General features: G+C 38.9%; 1 protein-coding gene across 1 annotated transcript in view; it reads left to right on the top strand.

Annotated features, from left to right (window-relative positions):
• MAPK8IP2 (mitogen-activated protein kinase 8 interacting protein 2) overlaps positions 1-18947 on the top strand; it is a 76887-nt gene that overhangs the window by 25956 nt on the left and 31984 nt on the right. Inside the window, exons 2-3 of the mRNA XM_089655311.1 lie at positions 7186-7291; positions 18061-18309. Of these exons, the coding sequence (XP_089511437.1) occupies positions 7186-7291; positions 18061-18309 (355 nt within the window). The remainder of the gene's footprint in view (positions 1-7185; positions 7292-18060; positions 18310-18947) is intronic.

Here is an 18947-nt window from a genome sequence, read left to right as displayed (position 1 = left end):
GCAGAGGCTTAACCCCTTAGGTTCCACAGTGAGTATAACAAGCATGCTTCACTGCATATACAGACTGATTTTACTATTGAAGGTTTAGTAACACTTTAAAATACAATGAATGAAAAGTGTGGGTCAGGGACATTTCAGCTGGGGAGGAAAGGACTAGATTATTCTGAATTTCTTCCAGCCAGGAAGTTAGATGGGCTCTATCTCATTTGCAGGAGTTTCTAATGCACATTGTGAGAAGCTCACAGTTTGCAGTAAAATTAGAATACGTAATTTCAGTACAGGCGATAAGCCTGTGCAACAGTAAAAGAATGAAGTTAAGGTTGGAGTCCAGTATGAAAACACCACTAGGGATAAGCTCTGGCGTGTTTGGATCCTAGTCTGAATCCATTTGAGCAAGCCCTCAGGATGTTGCCACTTAGCTGGGCCTATCATTTGTAGATATTCCCTGCCCTGCAGCTAAATGTAGCAAGGGGTGTGCATACCAGTGGCTGTGGGGATGACAATGCCTCGGCTACTTATGATTGGTCCAGCATCATACATACTAGGGGGAGTACAAATGAGGGAGTAAGTGGTAGATCACAAACTTAATAATGGCATGCAATGCCAAGCTGCAGTTTCTAAAGCAAGAAAAATCCTCTCTTGTATTAAAAGAGGTATAGACTCCAGAGAGATATATCATATTACCCTGTACAAATCATTAGTAAGACCTCATCTGGAATATACAGTTCAGTTTTGGGCACCAATTAACAAAAAGGATATTGGGGAACTGGAGAAAGTACAGAGAAGGGCAACCGAACTGATAAGAGGCATAGAGGAGCTTGGAGATTAATGGGGAATATGATCAACATGTATAAATACATAAGTGGTCCATATAGTAAACTCGGTGTAGAGTTATTCACCTTCACAGAGGACAAGTGGGCACTCTTTAGGTCTGGAGGAAAAGAGATTTAATCTCCAAATACAGAAAGGTTTCTTCACAGTAAGCGCTGTGAAAATCTGGAATAGACTCCCTCAAGAGCTGGTTCTGGCCAGCTCAGTGGATTGCTTTAAAAAATTCCTGGACTCTTTCCTAGATACACATAATATAAATGGATACTAACATTTATAGGTAAAGTTGATCATGGGAATATCTAATTGCCTGCAGGAGAAAATTGGATCATGCTTTGCTGTTTGTTTGTTTTTTTGCCTTGCTCTGGATCAACTGTGTATATAGGATAAATATGTGTTTTCCTTTTATGGTTGAACTATTTGGACTTGTGTCTTTTTCAGCCAGACTAACTAGAGTGACAGCTTCTCGGTAGGCTAGCTCAGGTGGGTTCGGACTAGGATCCAATTACGCCAGGGCTTATCCCTACTGTTTGTTTACATGTTATGTATCTTTGTCAGCTGAGCTTTGTTAGTGAATTGAGTGACGTAAGATGCAGTATGAAGAAAAAAACCAGCTGAAAAAAATGGAAAAACTTATTTGGGAATTTAACTTAATGCTTGCTTTATGAACAGTTGATTAATGATATTAAAAAAAAAACATTCACAAGGAGGGGAAATCAATCTTTGGTTTTATTAAAGGAAGAGTATGCAAAATGGTTTCCAACTCTTAAGAAAATAAAAAAATCCAAAGCTCATTATGCCTAGGGGTTTGCGTTCTGTCTTGCAGTGCAGGTTCTATCATTTACCTGTCTCTCCACTCCATTGCTCTCCTCCCCCACCCAAAGCTCCAGTTTGGGGCATTAACCCTGTGTTGTATGGAGCTGTGGGGAACCAGTTGCAGCGCTCAAAGGAGCCTGCTGGAGGGGGGTGTAAGGAAATAATTTTCTCCTTAATCCTCAACCCCGTGTACTAAATACGTAATTAACTCTTGCAGTGCAAGGGGCCCCAATGCATGAGTGAATTTTTTCATTTTCTTGGAGGCAAAAAGCATTCCTGCGGCGTGTTGGAGTTGTTAATGGATGGTGTTAGGTTGAATCCATAGGTTGTCATTGATGTTTACTTAGTGAAATCTAGCCAGTTAGACTGAGGCTGACATGACCGGCTTACAGCTTTTTGCTTGATTAATTTTAATGAGACTTATTGATTTCTATTAGTGAAATAGGGTAGCCATTCCAGTATGCTCATAGATGAGTCATTACAGTCACAACCAGGGCAGGATTTTATTTTCAGGAGTCTATAAACACAAATAATCCTAAAGCCAGTACAGGCCTAATTATCCCTATATATGGATCCTCATAAAGACACACACAAGAAATGACAAAGCTAGACCAGTGTCTAACAGAAGACTGATCCATACCAAAGTTACCAGAGGTGCCATTGCCGGAACCCTTGCAATGTATTGGGTAGTTGATCCAGGGAATATCCGCTTGCCTTCTGGGGGATCAGGAAGAAATGGGATCATGCTTTATTTGAGTTTTTTTTTTTGCCTTCCTTTGGATGAACTGGGGGTATAAGGCCCCTTTCACACAGGTGATCTGATCAGGGCCATCTGTCAGTTTTTCAGGTGGACCTGATCGGATGGTCCATGTATCCTTATGGACTGGCAGGAACTAGTGGCATTGTGTCCATTTACACCCGCCTGCCTCCAATCCAGTCCACTAAAAAAAAATGGAAAGGGATCCGTTTCCCTCAGTGTAGGCGGATCAGATCAAAGGGCAGTTGGGTATTAACGGAGAGCTGATCAATTTACACCTGACCGACCATAGAACAGAGCGGGCTTTGTCCATGTCTGCTCTGCATAACCTGAATGGACAAGGGCCTGTCATCCACCCGCTCTGCTATGATCAGCAGGGGATCAGAAGAGAGATTCCCTGCTGAGCAAAGCGGATTCTGCCCCATGTTAAAGGGGACTAAGATTGTGTATATGGAGGTTTTCTATTTGTTTGTTTTTTCTTTTCTATTGGTTGAACTAGATGGCCATTTTTCAAACTAACTGTGCAATCAGAGGTGCCATATAATATGTATGAAAGCAAAATGTTGTTAGATACCTTATGACAGTATTATCAGAAGTGTCATAGGACCAGATTAAATGTATACTGAATTAGAAAAATGTCTGATATTTATTATCAGAATTTCCAAATCTGAAAAGAATAAATTACCAGAGATAAGAAATTACTAGATCTACAACTACTATAAAGCTACAAGTGCCAGCATGCCCTGCCAAGCTCCTTGTCTTTAGTGTACCTTGACAGGAGTGGCACCCGGTGTGGTCTTCTGCTGCTGTAGCCCATCTGCTTAAAGGTTCAATGGGTTGTGTGTTCAGAGATGGTATTCTGTATACCTCTGTTGTAACAAGTGGTTGAGTTTTTGAGTCATCTCAAACCTGTCTGCCCATTCTCCTCTGACATCAAGGCATTTTTGTCCACACAACTACCACTCACTGGATTTTTCCCCTTTTTTGGACCATTCTCTATAAACCCTAGATATGGCTGTGCATGAAAATCCTAGTAGATCAGCACTTTTTGAAAACCTCAGACCAGCCCGTCTGGCACCAACAACCATTTGGACTCTGCAACCATTTATTACAAGACGCTGAGTCATCTATTCAATGCATGAGGGAGGTTGACATAGCATCAAGTTCCTCCTCTGGACTGCATGTTTACGTCATATATATATTTTTCATCTACCACGCATGTCCACTTTGAAAGGCGCATCTCTGCAATTCATGAATTGTCTCTTATAATGGGGGCTTCATTGGTTCTACCCTGCAATATGGAGCTGATATAGTTACTTTGGAATGATACATATTTCAATGCTTGGTTCACTATGTTCCCCAACCTTTGGGGTTTAGTATGGGATCTGTGGAGTGTGGTGCTTTATTGTTTTGTTTTGTATGGTTTTAAAGAAGTTTTTGCATTAAAGAAGTTGCTCAGTGAATAGCCTTTTTACCACCAGCCTGTGTATCTATGCCAATACACTATGAACAAGTATTTACATATATATATAAAAAAAAATCCATGGTTGGTTGAATCCGTAACCAATTTCTTCAGATTGATATGCATATAGGGATTTCCAAACTACTGCTTCTGAGACCTTGAGGCCCTGTTTTTTCTGGGAGATTCACCAACAACCATACCACTTTCAAAGTCACTTAAATTCTCTTTCTTCCCTATTCTGATGGTCAGTTTGAACTTCAGCAAGTTGTCTTCACCACATCTACATGCCTAAATGCAATGAGTTGCTGCCATGTGATTGGCTGATTAGCAATTTGTGTTACCAAGCAATTGAACAGGTGTACCTAATAAAGTGGCCAGTGAGTGTATATATTTTAAAATCGATCAATCTTGATGTACTGATGGGCAGGAAGCCGTTAAATTGTTGCCGCTATAAAAATTGATCAAGTATATTATTTATGAGTGTACAGCAGGGAGTTTAGGATTCATGTAAGCTCCAAGGAGCAGGGCCCTCGAACCCCTCGTGTATTGTATTGTATTGTTACTGTGCTGTCTCGTGTTCTGTCTCCCATTATAATGTACAGCGCTGAGCAAACCGTTGGTGCTATATAAATACTGCATAATAATAATATACAGTATGTGGTGTGTACATTGTTTTTTGCAGCTCCAGCACACACTGTGTTTGCCAGGTCTCAGACGCTTTCATGTTCTGTCTCCTTGCAGCTCAGCGATGGATCTCAGTAGGGAATTAAAACATGTTTCCAATGAAAAGCTTAGCGCAGGCTAAGTGCGACAGATAATGATGCAAAATGATCGGGATGTTTTAGTTTGCACATGAAAACATCAGACAGTATGAAATCACACCTTTTTTCTTCTTGTACCTGTGCTGTCATATACGGCATTATTTAGATTTACAAATATCCTCTGTTTTGTGGCTGCTGCTTCTCGTCTGAGATCAAAGTGTTCTGTCTCCACTGACTAATCTCTCGCTTTACTACATGCATTTGTTTTTCATGTCTGATTGGTAATTGGGTGTCTTTTCTTCTTTGGCTCTGTCTGGGTTTTGGTATGTTTTTCTTGCAGAGTGGTGCTATAATAGCTTGCTTTTCCTGTATTGACATATGCGGCAGTACATTCTTTCCATAGTCAATACATAAGATGTCATGCAGTAGAGTTAAAATTTAAAAAAAGCACACAAGAAATTATCACCATTTTAAAAAGGTGCAATATCTGCTTCTTTCATATTTGTAAAATTCTTCTACGTGGTTTTCTAAAATAGCATGGAAGAAAACTAAAAGAGAACAGATTCTAAATTTTAAACCATTTGGTTTTACTGGATGGATTTTAAATTTAAAGTCTTCTCTATGGTTTAATTAAGACTCATTTTAAATCCAAGTTTCTTTTTTGTTCCACCACTTTTTATGCATTCTTTATTTTGACATTAGCAATAAATACAGTACAGATCAGGTGTATTGGCCATAGGCATCAAATATACAGGTAGCAAAGGAAACAACAGTTCTATGGTATGGAGAAACCTCAAGTTATTGCATGATGTGGTAAAGCGTGAGCAGAAAGAGGTCACCAAGTAACTACCAAAGTGCTTCATGATAATACCCAATGCTGAATTTTTACAAGGAAAAAATCGACATATTCTGGGTGATTACAGGTGAAGGGAAAATAACAGAAATCAGAATGACAAGGGGGAGGAGGGCTGACTGTTGGATAGGGACAATGGGGGCATGGCTAGGGTGGGTGGTTAGGAGGAGAAAGCAAAACAAGGATCAGTACAAGTGGATTAGCCAGACAGAGGGATGCAGGCTCCCCATCAGTAAGGTGAAAAAGGATGCTAGAGTGACATGGAGTTAAGGTTGGAGCATGGTATAGGAAAAGGAAAAAGAATTGAGGGGAAGCTAAATGATCAAAGGGCTAAAGGGACAATTATGAACACCAGTTAGACATTAATGGGGGTGAAAGGTGTGTTTGAGGTGTTAGGTGGTATTATACCATAGAGGAGTCCTTAAAGGTAAAATCCATCCAGTAAAACCAAGCAGTTTGGAATTTGGAATCCATACTCTTGAAGAAACTAGTCAGCTTCTGCATAAGTTTGATATCCTAATCGCAGCAGATCCATGGTTATATGGATGGTGAGGACGTAGATTTCCACAACTTTCCACTACTTTTATTATGCCATCAGTTATTGATGAGAGTCTGAATAGTGTTTGGAACAGGGATGCTTCAGCAATTAACACATTTATTATTAACGTTCCTCAAACAAAAATTCCTGCCTTTATGGAGATCTACTATACATTTTTAATGGAGAACTTGTAGAAGTCCCTATTTTAGTAAAATGTGTTTGGTGAGTCGATGACCTTTATTGCATTAGGTGATATTTAATAATTTATTGCTTAATATTGCTATAATATTGCTTTGAGAGTAAAGCTGGCTATACATGGATTGGTTCAGCAGCAACTGGGCAAATTTTGATCCTTGTATGGCTGCTCCTATTCATGGGAAGTCAGTCTATCAATCAACTTTTCATGAATGGCTTGTTGATATTTTTTTGCTTAATCAGCATATGCAGCTATTTGTCTGCAGTGCTGCTTAATGTATTCTGACAGCAGGGGAGACCTAGTGGGGAATATTTCCTTATCCCCTCGAATGTGTGGATGGAGAAATTGGTTTTGTTTTTTTTCGTTCAGCTGGCTGGCTGAACAACAAGAACTGAGCCATGTATGGCCAACTTAAAACATCGAGGATTATTCTGTTTTGTTACATGTTTTCACAATTGATTATATTATTTTACAGTTTATTTATTTTGACAGTAATACCACATTTGCAGTTATATACAGTAGCTGATAATTCTTACTTCCATATACTGTATGTTCTAGCATACTTTTCTATTATGTAATATTTCTGTTCATATATGTACCAATTTATTTAATCCATTCCAAAGTAAAGCAATAAAAGAAAGCCTTGGCATATAACCATTACTCCTTAAAAACGCAAAAAGGATTGATTATAAGAAATTAACTGTTCCTTGTACAGTGTATCTTTCCTCTTGACTAATATTGGTAAAATCAGAAAAATGTGTGACACCTTTCTGAAACATTTCACCTGTTCTTTGTATAAAACGCCAATATATCAATGGGATTTAAATGGCATTGAATGGGATTTAAACACGACGAGTGCTGTTTATTGCCCCAACAATGGTCATTTTGTAAAAAAAATGCATTTGTACCACCATGCATGTGTCATTTTACTTTAGGCTGTGGTTCTTCATGCTGTCACTGTTTTTTGACATTAGGCCATCACAAGACATCAGTTTGGAAGAATTTGATGACGAAGATTTGTCAGAAATTACAGATGACTGTGGAATTGGACTGAACTATGACTCAGATCACTGTGACAAGGTAATAATGGAGCTTCTTTTAAGAAATTACTCAGCGCTGCATTAACATTAATGTATTAAGTAATTACACTTTGCAAAATTACATGTTGTAAAAGATAATGCCTGTTAAACACACATCTTTAACTCAAGGCAAGTTTAGTTTTTTTTCTTTTAGCGTTTTTTATAAGCGCAGAAAACACTAGAAAAAAATCTGGATGAAAATGCCTGAGAATAGTGTTTTGTGCCGGTTTGTAGTAGCATTTAAGAGTGTTAGCGTTTTGTTAGCTCTTTTACAGTACTTGTAGAAAAAAAAAGCTGTTAGGAGTGTTTTAATAGCATCTAGGGGCATTCAGCATTTTTTTATGTTGGAAGTATGCTCCCAAAAACTCTGCCAAGCAATTTTTTTTTCTGCCCCTACACGCTGAAGCTTTAAAAATGCTACTAGCCCTAAAATAGTGTGTATGGACACATAGGATAACACTATTTAGCTTCTAGGAGCAGAACAAAAATCCTGATAACAGCTTCTAGGAGCTTTAAAAAACACTAGTGTGCATGGAGCCTTAAATATTATGTGTATTATTTTTATTTTGTTTATTATTATAAGGTATTTTGCTCTATCCTTTTTTAGACTAGGTGTCACATTAGAAAATGAAGTGATCGCTGATGTCTGTGTTCATTCTGTTTTATTTTGTCTCATTTGTGAATAATGACAGGCATATGCTTTCTGTCAGGCAATAGACTAAACATATACTGTATCTATAGAAATGTGGCTGTAACTTCCTTTGGAAGTAAGTGGGCATAGATGAACAGTGCCTCATGTCAGAGTCTTTCTTTGTTAGGCGGCTTTCCTGTGTAGGGGAACTAGCTTCTATCTTTGTCTCTATCATTACCATTTAAATTGCATATAAAATAGTTCTTAAATGTAGCTTATTGAGAGCTCTAAACAGCACTGCCCTCTAATACATGGAGTAAGGCTGAGCTAAATCCCTCACCTGGTCTTTACAGCTCTCCAGAAAAACAGGCAGGACGATTTCCTTCACCCTCCACTGACCGGCCAAGATCGAGTTTTATCTTTGTCAGTCTTATGATGTCACCTGCTAAATGCAGTTCTTCATATATTCTTATAGAAAATGAATTGTGGGTGCAGGACAGACAGTTGATGCATCGTCTACCCTCTCTTTACTGGATGTTCAGCAATGACAGAGGTTAGAGGGAATATGCTGGTAGGAAACTTGAGGAAGCAAAAAAACTTTGTGGATGACCACATCAATGAAAAAAGGAACTTTTTTGGTGGACTTCCCCTTTAACTGAATTTATTCTCTCTTGAGAGGAGGAGATTAAGGGGGATATGATCAACATGTATAAATACATCAGTGTTCATATAGTGAACTCCGTGTAGAGTTATTCACCCTGAGGTCATCACAGAGGACAAGGGGGCACTCTTTATGTCTGGAGGAAAAGAAATTTAATCTCCTAACATGGAAAGGTTTCTTCACAGTGAGAGCTGTGAAAATGTGGAATAGACTCCCTCAAGAGTTGGTTCTGGCCAGCTCAGTGGATTGCTTTGAAAAAGGCCTGGATTCTTTCCTAGATACACAGAATATAACTGGATACTAACATTTATAGGTAAAGTTGATCCAGGGAATATCCGATTGCCTCTCGGGGGATCAGGAAGGAATTTTTTTCCCTGCTGGAGCAAATTGGATCATGCTTTGCTGGGTTTTTTTTGCCTTCCTCTGCCTCAACTGTGCGTATAGAATTATAATTATTATTTTTTTAATGGTTGAACTGGATGGACTTTTTTCTTTTTTCAGCCAGACTATGTAACTATGCAACCAAGGCAGAACTATACAGTTTAATGCACCAATAAAATTTAAATAAATATTTAGTGACCTCATGATATTTAGAGATATCAGACTAGACTCTGTTGTAGGACCTGTTGGAAATGTTTTCAGTTTTTGTTATTATAAAGATAAGTATCTTTGCCGACTCATTTAAACAACTGTCAGTGTGAATAGCCAACTAGAAAATATACTGCTAATGAACTCCCAGTTATAAATAGGGGGATTTCCATAGACTTGTCTTTAGATGTTTCTTGCATTGCAGTGTGATATTTGGCTATATACAATTACTAATTGTCAAGGTCATCTGCATACTTATGTGCAGTTATCAGATGTTTGAAGCTGCAAGTAATTACTGTAGTCCTAGTTTATCCGGCTCAGCTAGTGCACTTTTAAATTAATTAGCTTCAAGTTCTTTTCTTCAGAATATCAGAATCAATTTTTTGCTTGAGCAGATTATTTTAATCAGCTTATCACAAGCAGTGATTAAAGGATTTGACATACTATGATAGAAAATGTGAAGTGAACTTTTTCAGCAGACATCTCAATATATATGAAAAAAAAATAGATTGAATGTCAGCAAAGTGACAAAACACACATAACTCCAGAATTAAGGTCTTAAATGTCTACAGTCGTCATTTGCCCCACAGTGGAAGAATTCTACAATATAAGCCAATGCAATTTGTTCACATACAACACTTAAGCACACATTTGATCATTTCTCAGTGGAAAAAGATTATTGTGAAAGTGCTGGCGATTTTTTCTTTTAAACCACATTGGTTATTTCCAACATCAGTGCTGTTGATTGGAGCAGTGTGCAGGGGGGCATGTCGGACCACTGGAGACCCAGGCTGCTGCTTTTGTTTGAGTGTAGTGATCCAAATCTCCAATGAAGTGCCAGCACAGTGTGTAACCCTTGCTGGAAAACAAAACATGGAAAAAAACCTGAAAGAAGTCATATTTATTACTGTAAATGCCTGACTGCATTACTGTTATAAATACAGAAGGTTTAGTGGGGTTGATTATATAGCCGCTCACCAGTCCTTGTGGTGGCTGTATTAAGTTTCTTCCTTCAGGCCTAGTGGTCTTGCCAGTAACATATTCCCTGTCCTGGGGTGACAATGTCCACTTACCCTACTGTATTTATGGGGGATCAGCCTTGTCACCTTAGGACAAGAAATGTTTTAGGACTACAGAACACTTTCTCCCTATATTATAGAGCAGAGGGTTTGTTCTGTAGTTTGCAGAGAGAACTAGCAGCAATGTTAACTGATAACCATCAACAGAGGCAGACAGTTATCAACTCACTAGATTTTTGGCAGGATCAACTGGCATTTGAAACACTCAACAATTTATTTAAAAGACCAAAAGGGGAAAAAAAAAATAATTGTCAAGGTTTATTTACACTTTAATACCAAAATAACCAGATGAGCAAAAATGACATTTGCTCTGTAACAAAAAGGCCCCTTTCACATGAAGGGTCTGATCAGGTCCACCTGTCAGTTTTCCAGACAGACCTGATCGAACAGTTCATTCACCTCTATGGACTGGTAGGTGTAAATGAACTTGTGTTCGTTTAGACCCAATAAATAAAAAAAAAAAAACGGAAAAGGATCCGTCCTCCTCTTTCTAGGCAGATAGGATAGGAGGGCAGTTGGGTGTAAACAGACAGAATGGTCAGTTTACTCCTGGCCACCCATAGAGTAGAGCAGGCTTTGTCTGTGTCCACTACCAGTACTGGACAGCCATTTTATAGCCATATAACATAATAAAAGACAATATGTGACATAAGGGGCTTATGTACATGGCTGTAAAGGATTAACACAGGATCGCGTTGTCAGCAGTAAGTGGTCTGTACTGGGTCTGAACTCACAAGGACATAAACACACTTATGTCTCCATGAGCTGAGGTGTGTAGATTCCACTGCCGCTGATGATTATACATTATCAGTGTTTACATCTCCCTCTGAATGAAGAGTGTGTGCTTCAGAATTCTCTGCCTATAGGCTCCTAAGATGTAAATATGGCCCTGTATACAAGAAGTACATATTGCTGTTCTATCCTTAGCATTTTGTTGTGGTAATCTTGCAATCTTCCTATAGGGTGAGAAATAAACACAGCAAATGTTTCTTTTATATATGGTAAAGGTCTGAGCAAGACACTGGGATACATTGGTTACTCACTGGATATATATGTGATATTCACTCTTTGTATTGTGATTGATCAGTGCAAGAACATTTTACCTTTGATTCATAGACACATTTACAGTGGGGGAAAATAATTATTTGATCCCCTGCAGATTTTGTAAGTTTGCCCACTTAGAAAGAAATGAAGGGTCTACCATTTTTATCATATATATATTTTAAATTATAATGACAGAATATGAACCAAAAATCTAGAAAAAACACGATACAAATTTTTTTTAAACTGAGTTGCAGTTCAGTGAGTAAAATAAGTATTTGATCCCCCACCAACCAACAATAATTCTGGCTCCCACAGACTGGCTATGTACTCATGTGGTACACAGATTGGTCCTGTCAATTTAAGAGGGTGCTCCAAATGACAACTTATTATTTGTATAAAAGGCACCTCTCCACAGAATCTCTTTCTTCCATTCAAACCTCGTCATCATGGGCAAGACCAAGGAGCTGTCAAAGGATCTCAGGGTCAAAATTGTAGACCTTCACAAAGCTGGAATGGGCTACAAGATCATCAGCAAGAAGCTTGGTGATAAGTAGACAACTGTCGGAGCGATTATTCGCAAATGGAAGAAATACAAAATAGTCATTAATCAGCCTCAGTATGGAGCTCCATGCAAGATTTTGCCTCATGGGGTAAGGATGATCATGAGAAAAGTGAAAGATCAGCCCAGACCTTCATGGGAGGAGCTTATGAATGATCTCAAGGCAGTTGGGACTACAGTCACCAAACAAACCATTGGTAACACAATACACCGCCTTGGATTTAAATCCTGCAGTGCCCGCAAGGTCCCCCTCCTCAAGAAGGCACATGTACAGGCCCGTCTGAAGTTTGCCAGTGAACATCTAAATGATTCAGAGAAGGATTGGGAAAAGTGCTGTGGTTAAATGAGACCAAAATTGAGCTCTTTGGAATTAACTCGTTGCGGTGTTTGAAGGAAGAAAAAAGCAGATTATGACAATAAGAACGCCATCCCTACAGTCAAGCTTGGAGGTGGAAACATTATGCTTTGGGGCTGTTTCTCTGCTAAAGGTACAGGCTGAATTTGCCACATTGAGGGACCAATGGATGGGGCCATGTATTGTAAAATCTTGGATGAAAACCTTCTTCGCTTAGCCAGAACACCGAAGATGGATTTTCCAGCATGAAAATGACCAAAAACATATCGCCAAGGCAACAAAGGAGTGGCTCAAGAAGAAGCACATTAAGGTCATGGAGTGGCCTAGCCAGTCTTCAGACCTTAATCCTATAGATAATTTATGTAGGGAACTGAAACGTCAAGTTGTCAAGTGACAGCCAAGAAACCTTAAGGATTTAGAGGAGATCTGTGTAAAAGAGTTGACCAAAATCCCGTCTTACCTCTGTGCTTGCCAACAAGGGTATCTCCACCAAGTACTGTCATGTTTTGCTTGGGGATCAAATACTTATTTTACTCACTGTACTGCAACTCAGTTTATAACATTTGTATCATGTGTTTTTTTCTGGATTTTTGGCTGATATTCTGTCTCTATCATATCAAAATACACCCAGGTCCACTGTTAGAAACCACGGGGCCCCATACAGCCAACCTGACAGGTCCCCCTCCCCCCAAAAAAACACAGTTTACTATGCTTAAGTTATGAATGAACACAATGAGCAATTGGTGCCAATCACTCATTGTGATCATTTAGGAAATGAAGGGGCTGGTAAATATGACGTATTTACCAATCCCTTCCCCCACTCTCTATCCTGAAGGATCCTATTGTGTGCTTGCTGCTGCTGTTGGTAAGGAGAGGAGGGAAGCTAGCAGCACTGAGGGGGTGGGGACACACAGGGGGCCTGGGCAGTAGGGGGAAATGTATGGTGCAAAGGGAGGGTGATGGGCGCGGTGGGAGGGAAATTTCTGGAACCAATGGGAAGAAGAGAAGAAGCCAGTTTTCCGGTGCTGCAGAGGGAGCTATACAGGGGAACAGTTCTAGTAATTGCCTCTCACCACTGTGCTGATCACCCTCCCTGCCCACCTCTGATTCACCCAGCTGCCTGGGCCCCCCTGCTGGCCTGGGTCCCGTACAGGAGGACTGGTGGTACCCTCTTATCCACAGCCCTGAATACACCTATGATAAAAATTATAGACCCTTCATTTCATTGTAAGTGGGCAAACTTACAAAATCTGCAGAGGATCAAATAATTATTTTCCCCACTGTATGTTTTCATTAATCATATATGGTGGACTTATATATTCACATTTTATTTACCGCTGCAATTATTACATATATGTTCTAAGGGGTTTATTGTATATCTATACCCATTGTATGCAGCTTTTTGCCTTTGTTTGATAGTGCTTTTTTGTATTTTACACTATGGATATTTTACCTTTGATTGGCTTACTTAATTGTATATAGCAAGTGCAAAGACAGTGCTCAAAATGCAAGTGATATGAATGATTCAAGTATCGGTTCCAGTATGTTATATGTGACATTGCACATCTGACACAAGCTATGGGATGAGTTGAAAAGATTATCCGATGTGCTTGCTAGAAAATCCCTATGCTGTGCATGCCAAGGACATAATGTATGCTGTAGCATTCCCTGCTGTGGTCAAACCTGACACTCAGCAGATTTTGTCATCTCTTACATGGGCAGCCATTCCTTTATGTATGTAAATATCATTACTTGCCCTGTAATACTTTACTAGTCCTTTAAATCTGTTTGCTGATTGCTGCACTTCTCAGGCTTTTACCTGCCTTTACCCACAGTCTTCTTCTGCTGTAATCAGCACACCAACAATCAACAGATGGCATTTCTCTGATAATTCCAGTTGAAGGGTTTTATTCAGTGTTTACTAAGTAGTTCTGAGTGCTAAGAGTTAAATGCCGTAATTGATGGAGAACCACCATATGACTACATAGAACTGGTTTCATGCAGATTTGTCATATAAAGCAGTACAAGGTATTATTTAACTAGTCCAAATGTTTCAGACAATCCTTGCACAATGAAAATCATAGATATTTCATTTTATTATAGAATGTATTGAACATACTGTTAGTGAATCAGCAGACTGAAGTCAAAGTAAAGGCTATCATAGCTGTTGGCTCTCAATCCCACCCTATTCAGTTATCATTCAAACACATCTGATATATTAAATTTGCATTCAATGACCTATAGCATTAAGGTATAACTAATGGCAAAACCTTTTTTTTTTTTTTTTTTTTAGTTTTGGTAGAGTGGAGATTAGGGCCAATCCACACTATGTGTGGTGACCAGTATTCTACTGCACTGTAAAAAGGCAGTCACTGCGAGGATACAGTAAACAATTGTTTTATGTGTGTCTTATTCACACTGCAACACAGCCTGGAGCTTCAGACACTCACACTGTACAGGAGGGCACACCTATCTATCCAAGCACTCTGTATCCAATCAGACAGGCTTTTGCACTACATAGTTGATGGTAGATCTAAAGAAGATTGTACAGTCAGATTATATATTACATGGTGAGCTTTACAGACTTCTAGGGACAAACCACGTATACTTTTAATACTACTGCCTGCATGTCGGTACAGATGTGGGATCAATCTCCTGGAGGAGGAGAGCAGGTGCAGGGTGTGTGCTAATGAGATCAGCTGGTGAATTACTTCTTGTGTTACACTAATGGTGTACTGGTACATAGGGAACCTGGAATTTTGAACAAAATATACACATTCACACATAACTTTTTTCTTCTATCCAAACAAGTGCAGGAATCAATTATGGACCATGTGGAAAGAAAGATGAGGCATAATGACAGCTGAACATGGATAGACCAGAGGGAGTAAACCTAGGAAGAGAAGTAACTGTGTGTGGACTAATGGGGCATAGAAGAGGTAGAGTGAAAGTTGTTCATGGTGGGGGCGGGAGAACTGGGCATGGAATATTGGGGGAGGGGGGGAGTGGATGAGAGAAGACAGAGTAGAGGCTAACTGGGAAAGAAAGGAAGAAGGCAGTAAGTGTGAGTACTTCGGAGAAGGAGAGAGGAAAGAATGTAGCTGAGCTGAAGGAAGATCCAGGGGCACTGGCAAGAAATATAGTGCGATATCATGGACAATAGGGGGAGAAGGTCCAGTGGGTAAGCTGACAGTGAATGCAGCGTGGACATTGGAGGAAGAAGTGTCAGCAAATGTGGAAGGGGAAGGAGGAACTGTTGTAGAACATAGTGTGAAGTGTGGAAGTAGATGCTAGAAAATGCTGTGCACAGTTGATAGAGATCCACCAGAGAAGCTGCACGCTGTTAAAAATGTGTATATATTATAGATACTGTTAAAAAAGAAGACTTCCACAATGGTTCGGCACTGATAAGTGTATAGCATGTATATGTGCTGGGTCCCCAAAATGTCAAGAATGTAATTTCTTACTACATTTAATTTCTCTTTATAATATACATTGAGAATTAATTGAAACCCACTTGCCCTGTGAGCAACCTCATTGGGGCCAGCTGGTTGAGGCCAAAAATTCCAGTCAGGGCTCTGCTATACATATTGAGCACTCAAAAGAAATACTGGCAGAATCCGCAGTGAAAAGAGGAAATGTCAATTCTTTCAACAGCTTTAAATATATATAGATTAGAAAGGATAACAGAGAATATGATGTAGGAGGTTAAGGAAAACATTCTAGATGTCTCCTACCAAAAAACTGGAGAAATCCCAACTGGCATACCTTGCTGACTGGCAGTACTGGCAACTAAAGAGAATACTGTTAGCAAGGAGTTGGTCTAAAATAAATTCATTAAAGTGAGTGCAGCCAGAATTTTGGGTGATTCATGTCAAAGTCTCATTAGAAGCATTATCTCCAGGAACATGTTTGCAAACTTGACAACTGTCCTTGATTTCCAGGAATAGTACCGACCTTTAAAGGATTGTCCCACAAACTATTTTCCTCTGGAAATTTTGTGATGCATGCCACATTTCTCTGTATGTTAAGTGCAATTAGTATGTATTAATTATATTTTTTTTAAATGTATATATATATATATGGGCAAGCATTATTCAAAGCAACATTCAAATACAAACAAATTAAATTGTGAGATTTCTTTTCAAATTTTCACAGATTTGAAATAATATACATAATAATATAAATACATTGAGTACAACATCGCTGTAAGACTGAATCCTTCTGGAGCCCTGGTGCCCAACCCAAATGACCCTCATTTCCTCTATTAGGTCTGCAGTTTCTGATAGTACTCTAAAGAATTACATATATTGAATGTGAGGTGAGAGGGCCCAATTTAGCTCATAAGGTGACAACAACTGTTTTAGAGAATACTCTAATATTAAAATATCAAAACACTTATAGCAACAGCATGCATAACTGAGCAATATCTACCACATATTCACCTGTTCCCTATAGGAATTGTTGCCATCATTGGACCATGATTCTTCCTCTTGTTCATCATCTGGACCCATACACAAGCTCACTGTGACTGATACACTATGTTTGAGCTCTCAGTTTGGAAATATTTAAAGGATAAGTTCACCTTTTGTAAAATGATAAATGTTACACCCATATTCAAGATGAAACATGTACCATGTTATGAAAGGACCGGCCCCCGCCCCCCGATCACCCATTTTGCACAGTATTCTGTGAATGGGAAATTTACAAGTTCTGACAGCCTTTTCAGCTGTTGTCTTGTAGTTCTCAATGAACTACCACTGTGCTGTTGAGCGATGTGGTATTTGTTTGAATTTTCCTTTCAGTGTGTATCTGCGTGCCCATATGATTTACGAGCACGCAGATACACTGACAGGTCTGCAGGAGTCCTGCATGGCACCTGCGATCTGTTGACTGCTGGTGCAATACTTTCCAGGCTCCTAAAACAAAAAAAACGTGCATTTATTATTTTGGTTAATAAGTTAACTTATCCTTTAAGGATGAGCATGGTGAATAACTGTTATATAATGATAAATGGAAATGATTGGAAATGTCAGCTACTCTGTCCTCCCTAGTGCTTTTACTCTCCTACACACTTTTGTGAGCTTCCTTTTGTTGATTCATACACAATGTGACTCGCATTTTCTTCTGAATGTTGTTGAAGAATTGTAAAAAAAAGAGTACAGAGTTTGTGTAAGGAAACCCAAAATTTATTTTAGTATGTTTGGCATCATGTATCACCGTATGATGTTTTCTAATTTTTTTTTCAAATCATTTGCAAAATTTCTAACCTGAAGATCTTGTCTGTAACAACACTTCCAGTTGCAAGCTGACAACACTAAGTCTACCATGCAAGGTCCTTCAGTTGGCTGATGGGTTGCTTATCTGATCTACCAAATAGCCAGCCCAATGGCCAACAAAAGGAAGTTCAAAGATTGTTCTGCTTCTAATTTTGAGTCAGTGGCTTAGCGTTGTCAGCTTGCAACAGCAAGTGCCCTTATGGGCAGGATCTCCAGTTAAGAAAGCTTACAATTAATTCACAAATATGATTTGCTTAAGAAACGGTTAATGGTTGAACTGGATGGACTTGTCTTTTTTCAGCCAGACTATGTAAAACAGTATATAATAAGGCATTATGCTGAACATACTGAAAAATAAACAGATTTAGGGTTTCCATACATTTTAATTGTTTAATATTGAATATGTTTTGGTTTACAGTGTTAAAACATTAAAGAGTTGTTAAAGAGTCTAATTATCTGTGAACGGTTTGCACTGACATTACTCCTTTTTGATTTTTGAATTGCTATGATTCTGCTTAGGTTTATTTAGCTTGAATGGTTAATACCCATACTTCAACCATTTTCCCCTTTATAGGAAGGACTTGGCTTTGGAAGATGCGATCCTTCCCGTGCTATCTGCACCTTTCAGGAGGATTTCCAGGAATTTGAAATGATTGATGAGGAAGATGATGAAGAGGAAGAGGAGGAAGAGGAGGAACTCCAGCCTCAAGAAGACAGAAAACAAGATGAGTCGCCTCCATCACCAAGTCCTTCACCTCTTCCACCTGAAGATTTACTGAAAAATAGGCCATGCACTCTGAGACTTAGTGCCCCTAGAACCCAGGTGAGGTTTCAGATATGTGAGTTAGAGGAACAGAAGGAGCCTGGAAGACATATGGATATGGTTTTCACAATTAATGAATATGAGTACATTAGAAGGGAGTCTTTACATTTAAATAATAGGATAATAATACATACTTGACACTACATATAAACTTTATAATTCTGTTTAGTATTGATCACAGATTTATTAAGGTATTTCAGTTCTAGTATATGTTTAGTCTGTTTTTCGTAATAGCGGTTCTAAATGTAAGCAAATTAACATCACCAACAATTAACAACAGTGTTAGCACTCTAAAACAACATTTTTCTTAAAAGGGTTTTGAGTCTTTAAATTCTCAGAGTACGTCTGCTGGTATTTCCTTCATGCAGTCTGGCTGCCACAGAAACAGTTTTGACTTCATGCTTAACCAAAAGAAGCCAGTACGTGTGATTTAAGCCAATTAAGTAGGGATCTACCTGCAGATTAGCAGGGATCTGAAAAAAATAGTTTTCTACTTTTCAGCATGGCTCATATGCAAAAAGGGTCTTCCAATTATACCACTTAAAGTGGCAAGCTGATTAATTGCCTTTGTGGTATTAGGGCTTTAGTATATTCAAGGGAGTTGATTTATTGAGAAATCTATGAATTTCTTATAAATT

Source organism: Staurois parvus, unplaced genomic scaffold, assembly GCF_062004578.1.
Source record: "Staurois parvus isolate SC_StPar_1 unplaced genomic scaffold, SC_StPar_1.0 ptg000832l, whole genome shotgun sequence".
Taxonomy (NCBI): Eukaryota; Metazoa; Chordata; class Amphibia; order Anura; family Ranidae; genus Staurois; species Staurois parvus.
Note: the sequence above shows the minus strand (reverse complement) of the source record. Positions and strands in the feature narration are given on the sequence as shown.